Source organism: Anser anser, assembly GCF_964211835.1.
Source record: "Anser anser genome assembly, chromosome: 1".
Taxonomy (NCBI): Eukaryota; Metazoa; Chordata; class Aves; order Anseriformes; family Anatidae; genus Anser; species Anser anser.
The window spans coordinates 138,986,898-139,000,980 of NC_139720.1; the positions used below are offsets into that span (position 1 = coordinate 138,986,898).

A 14,083-nucleotide genomic window follows, 5' to 3' on the forward strand; every position below is an offset into this window, starting at 1 on the left:
TGCCTTGCCAAGTTTCAGTGGAACTCATCTCTTACCAAGCAAGTTTCTTTTGGCAGTTTAGCTTGCCAGTACTAGACTAGTATTAAAGGGTTTAAGAAAATGTAGGTCAGTTTTTGTAAACACTAAACTGACCACTGAAGTGGCATAGTTGTCTCAAATGAGTAATGAACTGCTGTTGCGGACTTTCAATTCAAAGTTTTGCCACTAGCAGACTTCTGCCATTTCTTATTAAGGAAAAAATCCCATGGTTAGTTTTAATTCATTTTAGAAGAGCTTAATCCCCCACAATTAAGCATTTTGACTGCCCTGAAATAAGTTCTTTACCAGCTATACAACACATCCACAGAAGGATCTAGCTGAAATTCTAGAGAGCAGTGGCTCTCCGAGCCCGTCACACATCCCCTCATTAAAGTGCAAACAGCAGAGGAGCCTCAGCTGTACTGGAAGCCTTTCGGTTGTCGGCAGAGTTGAAGCTGCGAGAAGAGAAGAGTCCCTGGCCCTTCTTGGGAAGGCAAGGAGAGGGAGGAGGTGTAATTCGAACTCTGTAGTGCATTAGTTGGAGCTGCTCATTTCGGATGACCAGTTTCTTTCTTTGGCGCAGGCTTTTATCCCTGTGTTGACTGATGCTAACAGTGCAATTTGATTGTCCAGCTGGAAGTTGCTTGTGGTGTTTAAGAAGCATCAGTGTGCTCAAAACATCCCCATGGCAGATACGGTGGGAGAGCTGTGCTCTGAGCTGGCTGCTGGAGAGCACAGGGAATATTCAGGGTCACTTTGCATTGCACCCGAGATAGTATTCTCACTAGATGCCTGTATGTAAGCACCAAATTAATCCATCAGAAGGGCAGGTCTTATATTTTCTGAAGCAAATGAAACATCTTTGTTTTTTTCTCTCGCCTAATTTGAGGAACCAGCATGTAGAAACAGGTAACATCCTTCATGATAAGGAGAAGGGTTTTGTCTTAAAGTGAGAGTTTGTATTCTATACTTGAATGGAACAAATATACTGTTTTACAGATTAAATGTTAGATAACTTTATGCTAAGCTTGCTGAATTCAACGTAAGGCCTAGATGTAACATCTTTACTTTAAAGAAAAATCAATTTTCTTCACATATGTCTGTCTTCAGTTCTGAATCTGTTGCTTAGCTTCTTCCTCAGGATCACTATCTGGAACATATTTATGACAGACAAAAAGATGAAAAATAAACAAAAAGCCTCTATTGTGTAACTCTCTTAAATAACACCCGAGAAGAGCTATTCTAGTAGGTGTAACTTCACTACAGATCCTGAATTGAGATTTCCACACGTGTTTAAGAACAGCTTTTGACCTGGACTAATGGAAATCATTTATTTTGTAGTCTGAGGTACCTGAAGTAAATGAGTACTTTCTGAAAAATATTTACAGTGAAATAGTTCTGTGGACCGCCTTTCTCTTTCTCCTGGGACCTTTTCCAATACAGTTCTCCCTCTGACCCTACTTTTGCTTTTAAAAGAAAACTTTCCCTTTGTTCTGAGGCTCTAAGTTTTCTTAGCTGTTGATTTTGAAGTGCCATGTCTGTCTGTGCTAGGTTTTCTTTAATAACTGTTTTACCTCACGTTACCTGAAATGTGAAGTAGTCTGTAATTACCACGTGTCCTCTGAGCTGGGGCCTCACTCACCAGCATGTTAATGCCTGCTCCTTCGTGGTGAGTGGAGCAACTCACCTGGAGCAGCTGGCCAGGCAGCTGGGGAAAGGGGGAAATAAGGTAACTTTGCTCTTTGCAACAAACGTGAGACTTCGGTTCTGTTAAATAAAAGATCATTTGACTGCCAGTGCTCAAAAGCATGCTATAGCTAGCATGCTTTTGTGTGGTACCAGCCTGAGGAGCAGGTCTTTGATCTGCCTAGGGTAACTGCTAGGGCCCTGCTAAAATGCTGATGTGTAGCACTGGGTTTCTAGAACTAAACAAGGTATTAACCCAATTACATACGTTATTTGTAGTGCTGATGGTAATATTACTTTGAAGGTAAAAATCTTGCTGTCTTTGTTCTTTTCCAAAGTTTTTGGAGTCTACAGGTGGAAGGGTTTTTTAGTACCCCCATGGCACTTCTGTTGCGAACTGAGGCCTCGTTAGCTGAGCCTCTAAGCTAATGTTGAGGTGTCAGAAATTCTAATTTATAGGTTTCTTAGAAAATGATAGGCAGCAACTGACTCTAGGCATCAGTTTCAAGGTAACTTTTTCCTCTAGGAAATAGGAGTTGTAACTCAGTTGAGGGACTTCTGCAGCTGGGAGCATGATCAGTGGCTCAAAGTCAAGGAGAGGAAAGAAAGGTTAATTCAGGCTGTTTTAGCACAGGTAGTATTGCAGCAAAGGCTCCTAGATTGGAACCCAGAAAACTAAAAACTGCTCTCTGTAAGTACCTATCTCTTTCACTGACATAAGGAAGGGTATCTGTACAGACCCTTTGCAAGATGGTAAGAAGTAAAATGAGGGTTCTTTGGTTTGTTTTTTCTTCAACTCTGGTTGGAAATGAGATGTAATTCTGGATTTTGAGCATATTTACACTACAATAAGCCATCATATAGCAGTAAACATTGTTTCTACATTTGGGTAGTGGCCTTGGGATGAAAGACTTCATGTTTAACCACTAACATTAAGTTGCCGCAATTCTATTTTTACCTTGCTTGCTATCTTGGTTTCTCTGTGTTATTGGACTTTTTTTTTTTGAGACTAAGTACAAGGTGAATTCATCTTTACCTAGGCTAAGTGTGTTTAAATAATTTCTCTTGTTACTGGTCATTTATTTTTCAGTAATATGCTATATCAGAAATTTCTTGAGAAACAGACTTCAAAGCACTCATGCCATAATTGCATACAGTGTACCAAAAAAACACTAAGAATCACTTCCTTTATGAAACTGAACGCTTTTTAGGAACAAAAACACCAAGCATCTTCTCTGTAATTAACAGGATGGTAGTTTGCAACAAAGTTGTCATGCTTATTTCAACAGTTTGAAGCTGTAAAACTAGAAATACTTCAAAAGCAGATTCTTTCATGACCTGTCTGTTAAACTAGAAGTTGAAGTTTTTCTTCTGAAACTGATAACATAACACAAGTGTTTCAGATGTCTCCAAGAAGCTGTCTGGTGTATTATTCTTGAAACTTGATAGGTTGAAGACTGAAATTGTTTTTATTAAATTTTAACATACCAGAAATCTTCCTAAATGACAGTTTTTGGAAACACTCATGAATTTTTCCAACATGCTCTCATTCTTAAATAGCTTATTCAGCCTGTCATCAGAAATCTTTTTGAAGGTCTGTTGTAACAGATAATACCAAGAGAATCAAGTCATCTGAGGATGCCTATTATACATGATTTCATTGTACCTGGCTGTCAAATGTATATTTATCTATCTAGGTTCAGGCGAAGAAAGAAGAAACTTTGCCACCATCGCTTAGTCAAACCATTCCAACTTTCTATTTTCCTCGAGGATGTCCTAAGGAAAAAGTGAATATAGATGCTGTGATTGCCAAAATTGAGAGAACTTTCTCTCAGTTTCCGAATGAGAGGGCAACTTTAGACGACATGGGGAAAGTTGCAAAGGTGAGAATTTGCTGGCTGGCTTCTTTCAATACTGTACACCTATGGAAAGGAAACAGGAATTTTGTGCTTTTTCTTGCATTATGGGTTTTCATTTCCAGCAAGGTAGTGCTAGTAAGACAGCATACCTGCTGATGTTGATAGCACAGTTATGAGTGGAAAGCTTTGCATTAAGTCTGTCTTAAAACTTACATTATTCTTAGAAAATGTAACAAACCACAGAACAAAATGTGTTCTTTGTTGACCCATAGACTTAAGACAAAAGCCACTCTTGGTATGCACTTTGATTTTTAGGCCTCTACAAAATTAGTCATGTGGTGGAAAGTGTTCCTATCATTGGTATAAAATCTTCCGAGTGCTGTTTTTCTTAAAGCACTGTCATGAACATCCACTGTAAAGATGCTGAAACACAGAATCATTTGGTAATTTGAAATTATAACTCTTTAGTCAGTCGTGAAGAGTTAAAGTTACTGTAGAGTAACAAAATACCAGGCTTACAAAGCAGCTAAGATTTGTAAATTTTGTAGTACACAATAAGCTAGTTAAACTTAAATTTCTAATCAGTGCTTGAAGTATCAGTGCAAGTCATGGTCTTGGTCATGAGTCTTAGGTTCTCATCCCTGTTCCTGTCACTTTGCATTTCAAGTCCAGGGCCTAGAAGAATAGAAGCAGGCTCTTCTCCAGAGCAGGATTAGGGGTTGAGGAGCTCCTAGCCTACCTCACCAGAAGAGTTTAACTGCTAAGCTGAACGGTAGGATTCCCTCCTTCCACAGCTCCTTTCCAACTAGAAGGGGTGCTCCAGCAAGTGAGCTGGAAGGGTCCAGTCAGCTACAACTCAGTGATGGAAGGCACCGTCCTGAAGGGTAGGGAAAAGCCTCTCAGGCTGAGCAGGGTATTTGTGAGAAACACTTCTGTAAGTACTGGCATGAGAAATGTACATGCATGAGAAATAACTATCCTTTTCTGCCAGTGACCTTGCACATCTTGTAATATTTAGTCTTCTTTGAGATCCAAATGAGCTTCTCAAATGTTGGCACATCTGACGACTCCAAGGCATAGTCAGTGTCAGTCAAGAGAGCGGCACTTTGCTGTGAGGACTGAGGAAGCTTGGAGCAGACACAGAAGCAGCGCTGCAGCTGTATGGAAACACTCAAGTTGTGGAGGAGTACCTGCTAGTTACTGTGAAGCACTGCTGGACAGGGCAGGCCGGCCTGCTACCAAAAGTGGGAAAGATGTGCATGCATATGCAACGATGCAGATGACTTGAGCTATCCTCCAAGCCAGACAAACGTAAACTGGCTGCAGTCCAGAAGTTGTGTAACTGTTTGTGCTGCCCAGAGCTCAATTTAAACATGTCCAGCCCAATAGCAAGGACTCTGCTCAGCTGCTTGGAGGGTGGACAGACCAGACGTGACTGCATTCATCTATTAGGAATGCTGCAGGTTGCTTTGTTTTACTTGCCTCTTCTGAATTTTGGCCTAAAGCAGTTGCTTTAAATTAGCTAGTTTGGAGGGTGTAGCTAGTTTCAGAAATAAACTTAAAAAAAAAAAAAATCTGTGCTTACCATAGTGTCAGTAATGCTTCTAATCCCCTACAGATACATGTAATGTTACAAAAAGTTTTTTCCCATGATGTTTCCTCTGTTTTTTCCTTAATACTTGTAAAATTTATTTTTTTTGAAAGACTTATGAGGGAGTAACCCTCAGGTAAGCAATCTTGTCAATGAATTGACTTGATGTATACTTTAATTATAGGCTTGTGAATGCCCACTTTACTGGAAAGGTCCTCTGTTTTATTGTGCTGGAGGAGAACGAACAGGATACGTGTCAGTTCATAAGTTTGTTGCAATGTGGAGGAAGTAAGTAGATCACTTTTTCAGAGATACTGTATTTTTAAATGAAATGTGATAGTCTAATCTCTGAGTCTATAAAGGGGAAGAAAACACTACTATAATCAGCCATTGACAGCAAACTTTTACCTGGGACAAAGTAAGTAGATCATTCCTTTAAAACAAGCAAACAACTCTATTATACTTAAAGATTTTTAAATGCTTGTGATAAATGACTGGCTATTTATGGGAAAAGTAAAAACCACGGCACTAATTTGCAGATGTCATTTCTTGTCAAAATGCTTTCTTCTCTTTTTACTTCCTCTTTAGTTTCCTAGTTCTAACTTGAAAATGTCCTTTCATATAAGCAATTACTTTGAGTACCCCCTCCTCTAATGTAAATGTACAAGATTATACTGCTTTAACTTCCCTTGGAGTGAACTTTGCCATGTGTGATTAATTATCTTTTGAATTAAAAGTTGTGGTTGCAGTTTTGTAAGACTTATTCATGCTAATTTGTATGGGCATCCTAGGAGCGATTTTCTGTGTATGGTAGTAAATGCATATCTTTACATTTCAGAATACTTCAGACCTGCTATGATGATGCTGCAAAGTTTGTTCATCTTCTAATGAACCCTGGATGCAACTATTTGGTGCAAGAAGACTTCATTCCTTTTTTACAAGTAAATTGCAACTGAAACTAGTTCTAGAAAACAAAACAAAATTACGAGCTTGCAGAGTTTTTTAGCTAAACATGCATTTTCATGGTCTTCATTAAAGTTTATTAATAATACTTTGTGTAGCTCACTTCGTGTTGTCCCCTGAGATGCTAGTGACTTCTTTTAAAGTTAATCATTTTATGGCAGGTGATATCTTTTTTTTAAGATCTGCAGTAAGATGTATGGATTTGAAATTGTTTGCAGGAGTAGCTTGTATCAGGAATTTTTTTGGGGTTTTGAAAAGCAGTTGAAGTTACTTGTGTCAAGGAGGCCCTTTGGAGGGCAGAGGAAAAGTGGCCTATGCATTCAAGATGTAATACAATTTCTCTCAAAGAGCAGCGAACAAATTTATAAAACCTGAATTGACTTTTAGTGCGTCATCATCAGACACAATTATAAGCTACAACAGTCAGTGTTTATCTGGCTAGTTTATTCAAAATTTTCTGCCTATGTAAAATACAGGAAACCTTCAGGTTATATGGCTATTAAGAGATTATTCTATTCTTAAGGTGATCAGTGTTTACACGAAGCATGCTATAAATGAAGCTATTAATTATTCTACTTAATTTGAACCCTCTTGCTTAAGGAAGGAGATAGCACAGATTAGCATGTTTGTTTTATACAGTCACTGATGAATACTGTTCAGGATATTGTTATTCCTTTCTCTGTAGGATGTGGTGAATAGTCATCCTGGCCTATCATTTTTAAAAGAAGCATCTGAGTTTCATTCTCGGTACATTACCACAGTAAGTGTTTTTTTATTTGGAAAAGCTATTCTTGTTAATTAAGTACAAAAATCAGAATGGTTAAAATTAGTTGATAAGCATCTTTCTCCTTTGGAGGGAAAAAAAGTTGAGTATGCTGTCAGTCTTCATTTCTACATAACTAGAAATATTGTGAAGAAAATTGATTTCTTTTAGCATTGTAGTAGAAAGTGGTGAACTTAATACTAGGAGGAGAAACACTGAATTGTAATAGTGCAGAATAAGTTAATGAACATTGAAGAAAAAATGTACTATTATCTTAGACTTACTTGATTGTGGATGTAGACTATACTCATTAGAATCCCACCCTTATTCTGGGATTAATTAAATGGAATTTTGAATGAAAAGTCTATATTAGCATGATTATGTTCAGCATCAAGTAAAGTAATGAATATATTGAAGCTGCTTACCATTTTCCTCTCCGGGGATTTTTCTTTTTAGGCAGGTTTTTTATACAAGAAAAGCTTCATTTCTCTTTGTACAGTTACATGACTGAAGTATTCTTTCTGTACACAAGGGAAAAATCAGTGACACTAAATTTTTTCAACTGTAGACTAGATACCCAATTCCACTGAAGTCTCAAAAGATGAGAACTTCACAAAATGACTTCCCATTCATTCTGTGCACATGAAAACTAGTTTAACGAATATTCCCCAACACAAACCATGTGGAGTTGGTCATATTTTATCCAGCTTATAGTTTTACCCAGACCTAAACTGTGGAAGACTTTTTGAAGTGTTTGGTTTTGGTTCCTTCTATCCTTCCTATAGAGACTGCCAGCCTATCAAGTAGGTCCTGATGTATTAGTTCTTACTTCTTTTTGTAATCATTGCATGAGCTCCTGGAGCCTTCTTGCCAAATGTGACTAAAGGAAATGTTCTGCCTGTGAGAGTAGTTCTCTTGATTAATGGATTGTGGTTTGTATCAAAGCCTGCTCTGCTTAAAATCGTGAAAGCTTGCTGTAGGAAGGAAAAAATCCTGCCACTTCCAGTTACTTTTCTTTGGATGAACAGCTTATTTGAGTAGGTCTGAGCCTAGCAATATTGAGTAAACTAGTGCTGGCAGCACTCTACTAACAAAACTTAGTATAGTTTCAAGAGAAATCCATGTTTAATCAAAATTCCAGAAAAACTAGTATTTTTAGTAATGTAAGAATATTTGGAATGCCATTCTGCAAATAAAAAATGGCAAGAGGACTCTGCTGTTATTTCCTGTCTTTGTTTCAGGATGGACTGTTAGTGGTAAATTGACTTACACAGCCTTCTAAAATTCTGTCCTAGAAATTGTTACTAATATAGGTGACTTTACTATAAGTTAAAGTAAGGCATTTCGGACGAGGTGATCTTGGAGGTCTTTTCCAACCTTTATGATTCTATGATTTTATGTATTCACCTCAATTCAAAATAGCCTTAATCTTACTACCTGAAGCTTTAAAGTGTGTTGTAAGCATTGCAGTTGAATATTTAATCTCTGTTCATGCTAATTCCAGTTAGCAGTTAAATGAACCATTTTTTGCAGTTCGTGTATATATATATATATATGTGTGCATGTGTATGTATACATACACTTCATAAATCTATTTAGTGAAGCAGGTGTTTAAATATTGTTCAACCATTGAAGCAACTGATTCTGTCTGCTAGGCAGTGATTTGGGTTGGTTGGTCAGCCTAGTGGTAAGGTTAGGTGCATATGTTCAAGATAAAACTGAATTACATTAAAAACGTTTGTCCTGACAAATGGGATACTACATTTAGTCTGCAAGTATGTTGTATGTACATCTTAACTATGAATTCTTGAAATTCCAATCTCCACAGTTTCCTCTCCCTTATGACAAACCGTTGTGCAGCCTAGTAAGGAAGGCAATTCTCTGACAACTGGCTTGTACTCTGCTTCAATTCACTTTAGAAAACTGTCTATTATGCCTGTTCCCAGTTGTCTCCAGCAAACATTCAATTTTGTTTTTATTTTTAGACCAGTTAAATGTATAACAGATGAGATAATGACATGCAGATGGATTAAGTTGCAAAGCTAAGGCAAAACCTTTTTAGAAAAAATTGCTTTGTAGTATAAGCCAAAAATGGGCCTTCCCTAAACTCACAATTAGAATTGAGCTAATTAAGTTTCAGAAGCAGGCTGGTCTATTCTCCTTTCTACATCTAGGGAGCCAGCTGTTCTTTTTCAAAGTATGAGCTGCAGAGCTTACTGTATGCAACAGTTTAAGCTTTATTTTAAAGCATCATGAATAAAACTCTTATGTTTGTACTTTAAAATGGTGGTTTTCTTTTAACTATTGTCATGCTTCAATTAAAACCTGAGGTGATGAAAACTTAAATGAAAAGGTCTTTAGTTTGGAAGAGCTTTTACTGGGGGAGGAAGGAATTCCTAAAGAGATGGCCTTTCTTGGCTAATAACTACTGTTGTGAGTAAAATCCTGTGCATGCAACATTTAGTGCATTGCTAATCAGCAGGTATAATCCATTTCCAGTTAAGCAATTACAGTTGATAATACCTTAGATTTTTTGGTCTGCTTTATTATTGATGCATGAATTATTTGGAATGTTTATCTGGTTGAATTCAGTATTCACCTCAAATATTTTGACTTAAAAATTAAGAGAAACAGTTTTTTAAAGGCTCATGTTTGTAAATGAGCATGTTTGGGCAGGAAGAAACCAAATGAGGTTTAACAAGAGCAAGTGTAGAGTCCTGCACCTGGGAAGGAACAACCGGATGTATCAGTACAGCCTGGGGGATGACCTGCTGGAGAGGAGCTCTGTGGAGAAGGACCTGGGGGTCCTGGTGGACGACAGGTTGACCATGAGCCAGCAGTGTGCCCTCGTGGCCAAGAGGGCCAATGGGATCCTGGCGTGCATTAAAAGGAGTGTGGCCAGCAGGTCAAGGGAGGTGATCCTCCCCCTCTACTCTGCTCTCATCAGGCCTCACCTGGAGTACTGTGTCCAGTTCTGGGCTCCCCAGTACAAAAAAGACAGGTATCTCCTGGGAAGAGTCCAGTGGAGGGCCACAAAGATGATACGGGGCCTGGAGCATCTTCCCTATGAGGAAAGGCTGAGGGACATGGGTCTCTTCACCCTGGAGAAGAGAAGACTGAGGGGATCTCATCAATGTGTATAAATACCTGAGGTGTGGGAGACAGAGGGATTTGACCAACCTCTCTTCAGTGGTTTGTGGGGACAGGACAAGGGGCAATGGCCAAAAAATGGAGCACAGGAAGTTCCACACCAACACGCAAAAGAACTTCTTCACGGTAAGGGTGACGGAGCACTGGAACAGGCTGCCCAGGGAGGTTGTGGAGTCTCCTTCTCTGGAGATATTCAAGGCCTGTCTGGACGCCTACCTGGGCAGCCTGCTCTAAGGAACCTGCTTTGGCAGGGGTTTGGATCTGATGATCTTTCGAGGTCCCTTCCAACCCCTTCAATTCTGTGTAATTAAAGCTAAGTGGGTTATGCTAAATGCATGAGTTTACCAAAATGATCTACCAGTGAAACTGATTTAAGTAGAAGTGTTGGATACTCAACTGAATGAATTTACTTCTGGTTCCAATATCACTCTTGCCATAGAAGAGTCATATTTCTTGCTAGATTTTTGTTATTCAGTTACAAATAGTTTGTGCTATTTTTAGTAGTAATGTAGTCTTTTTCCATCTAACTTTAAATAGAATTAAATGGGGAGGGAGGGATATATTATCTGTTCACCTGCAGGAAGTATTGTTTGTCAGATGTTGGTTGGTTATATTTGTGTGGACTTAAGTTAGGGCATCCATGTCCCCTTTTTATTTGTCACTTCTTCATTTAGGAAATAAAATTTTCATAGCAAATATGGGTCTTTAAATCCAAAGCCGTGAGATACATTAATGGGTTTATTAGATGATATCCTATAGTTTTGGAAGATTGGGAGGCAGTGAAATTGTCAATAGACGAATTCTGGATAGCATGTGAATATTCTACAGCTTCACTGTGTGGGGCATGGGTACTGCAGCATCGAAGTAAGAGTTACCTAGATTAGATATAGATGGAAGTAACTTGGGAATATGACATAAGAGAAGCATCAAAGTGGAAGTAATGGAAAGAACAGACTTCTAAGCCCTTCAGTTTTGGGGAAAGATGGAGTCATGTAATGTAGCTAAGGCTTATCTTTGATCACAAATATTTGTGAGGGTGCTTAGTTAGCATACTGAAAATCACATCTTCATTTTCTTTTTCTTGCAGGTTATACAGAGGATATTTTATACAGTAAATAGGTCCTGGTCTGGGAAAATAACTTGTAATGAGCTCAGGAAAAGCAACTTTTTGCAGGTACAGAATATCTAAAACTTTGCAAGATGTCTCTACAAGTTTAAAAACTGTATTAACTAAATGTTTAAGGGAGGAATGTAAGAAGCACTTTTTCCTTTTGCAAAACTAGTGGGACTAAATTGCATTAATATGTATACAGTAGAATATGTTTAATTAATATGTATACAGTAGAATATGTTTAAATGTCATCTTTTATCTAGATCTGTCTATGTGTAAATTTGGTTAGCAAAAGTCTGGCTGATGTCTTCGTTCTTCTATGGACACACTAGCTTTCAACCTTTTCTGTTAAGTCTTTTCTGTCATACTGCATGGTGTGCCCTGTCTCTGAAGATAAAAATTGTTCCATTGAAATATTATTAGGTAACAGTAATTAGTTTGGTTATCAGAACTCAGATCGCTCAGCAGCTGTCTTAGAAATTCTTTAATGTGTTCTACTTATCCTTCTGATAATAGAATGTGGCATTATTGGAAGAGGAAGCTGATATTAACCAGCTGACAGAGTACTTCTCATATGAACATTTCTACGTTATCTATTGCAAATTTTGGGAGCTGGATACAGACCATGACCTCTATATTGATCGGAAGGATTTAGCTCGACATAATGATCATGGTATGACAAATGAAGCATCTTTCTTTACATGTGTTATATGACCTTTAAGCTTTCACCTGAGAAAGTGGTTAGCTGCAAAGGACAGTGTTCATGAGTCTGTAGGTGTAGGTGATCCTGCTGACTCAAGAGATAAAGTAGGACAAGTCATTTCTGATGTTACTTTGTGTCTAGCAATACCTAATTTGAGGAAAATCCTCAATTTGAATTCGGATTGTGGTGAGGAAGAGGAGGAGGAAATAAGCTTGAAAGTGTATAGGCTTGACTGGGGGGGAAGGGAGACAAGAGGAAATGACCTTAAGTTGTGCCAGGGGAGGTTTAGATTGAATATTAGGAGAAATTTCTTCACTGAAAGAGTTGTCTTTAGTGAAGGAGTTGTGAAGTATTGGAACAGGCTGCCCAGGGAAGTAGTTGAGTTGCCATCCCTAGAGGTCTTCAAAAATGTGTAGATATAGTGCGTAGTGACATGGTTTAATGGTCAACTTGGCAGTGCTAGTTAAAGGTTGGACCAGATGATCTTAGAGGTCTTTTCCAACCTAAATGATTCTATTATTCTGTGATTCTAGCATATGGAAAGAGTAGAAAAATAAGCCAAACATTTGTTGCTTTGCTTATTTTAAGGATTTGTTGATTTGTCCTCAGCTGCAGGACATTTTATTTTAATACCATTTAGTGGCTTTACCTTTTCTGCATCCACAATATACAATGACTTTGCAATTCTGTAGACTTGTACACTTGCACCTATTTTAAATATTCTTGTAGCTTTTATGGAACTGCTATGTTTTCTTGTTTTGTTTGTTGTGTCTGTTGTCATCTTTGTCCTCTTCAGGACTGGAAAGCTTACTTAAATGCTAAGTAACTAAGGAATATGATCTTACATTAAAAAGGAACAAAAAGCATTCTGATAGCCTTCTGCAGGCAAGCTTTCAGAAGTTATATTTTAGCACACCGAGGGAGGGAAGCTTTTTTTCATTTGAGAGGTTGCTTTAGTAGGTACAGTGTAAGAAAGCAAGCAGAACTGATATGAGGCCACAGGCAGTTTATTTTGCAGTATTTTACATCCTTCAAGCCTAGAAATATTGGTTAAAGCTTAACAGTTGCTGTCTGAGACCTAGACTAAATAAGAGCATAAAATGGGCGATACCCAGATTTAGTCGTAAAAGCTTCTATTTTTGCATGTCAAAATCAAATACTGTGGATTCATCAATCCCTTCCTTTCTTATTGTCACTGGTTTAAAATTAGATCAAACACATGGAAAGAAAAAGTATTGAAGTATTTAGGTATTGAGCAACTTCAGTGTTTTAAAAGTAGATAGGAAGACAGCATATGTCTGAAACAAATTGGCAATCCTACAGTTCTGGGGATAGATGTTAATAGGGGCCAATATTCCCACTAAAATAATGTGTTGGTGGCACATCTTCTAAAGTATATAAAACAGATGAGCAGTTTGAATGGTTAACCACTTGGTTGAATTATCAGTATTTCTACAGTGTTGAAAAAGGAATTGAGAGCTAGAATAATCAGAAGTAATTCTGCTTCTATGAGAATAGGGTTGTATGCTTGAGTGCCTTCCACAAATTCCTCAAGTTGCTCTGCATGTCCCTTACAGGGGTAGTGGTCAGTTAAGACATACCTAAAATCCCTGAAATTGTTCCAAAATAAAAATATGAATCACAACCATGTCAGAAATAGATCCATGTCAGAATCAACTAGGTATGCTCATAAGCCATTAATATGCAATTCTGTTTTGGCCCTTTGCCAAAAGCAGGGTCACAAACTGTCATGGCACTTGAAAACATGACTTACTTGTCATAAAACTAGTAAATGATATCTTACTAATCAGCCACTCATTACTTCTGTTATGCTACTATTTCTGCATCAAGTCTGAATTCAAAGCTGGTTGTTTGGTTCTAGCTTTGCTCTGGAGACTAAGTCGTCCTTTCCGAGAGGACTCAAAGGGATTAATGAGTACTAGAGTTGATCTTTCTTACAGGTGTGTTTGTGAGGTTTCCAATAAACTCTTCAACTAGACAGTACAAAGCAAAAATAATTTGTACATAACTGACAACTTTAAACCCTTCTTTCACAGCAATATCAAGTAGAATGATAGAGAGGATCTTCTCAGGAGCAGTAACAAGGTAATTATTTTGTATACTGATCTAAATCCAATCTAATATTTATATACTTGCTGGTTAAATTGTGTGTGATTATTCCCAGAATAAAATGACCTCATTTGAAACAGAACAATGAATTTCGGTACTTAATATTGTT

At 37.9% G+C, this 14,083-nt stretch overlaps 1 protein-coding gene across 5 annotated transcripts in view; it reads left to right on the forward strand.

Annotated features, from left to right (window-relative positions):
- PPP2R3B (protein phosphatase 2 regulatory subunit B''beta) overlaps positions 1–14,083 on the forward strand; it is a 51,325-nt gene that overhangs the window by 26,862 nt on the left and 10,380 nt on the right. For all 5 annotated transcript variants that reach the window (XM_083805245.1, XM_083805247.1, XM_083805244.1 and 2 more), the window contains 7 exons: positions 3,402–3,587; positions 5,339–5,442; positions 5,993–6,095; positions 6,803–6,877; positions 11,118–11,204; positions 11,658–11,814; positions 13,902–13,950. In XM_083805245.1, coding sequence (XP_083661371.1) covers positions 3,402–3,587; positions 5,339–5,442; positions 5,993–6,095; positions 6,803–6,877; positions 11,118–11,204; positions 11,658–11,814; positions 13,902–13,950 — 761 coding nt within the window. The remainder of the gene's footprint in view (positions 1–3,401; positions 3,588–5,338; positions 5,443–5,992; positions 6,096–6,802; positions 6,878–11,117; positions 11,205–11,657; positions 11,815–13,901; positions 13,951–14,083) is intronic.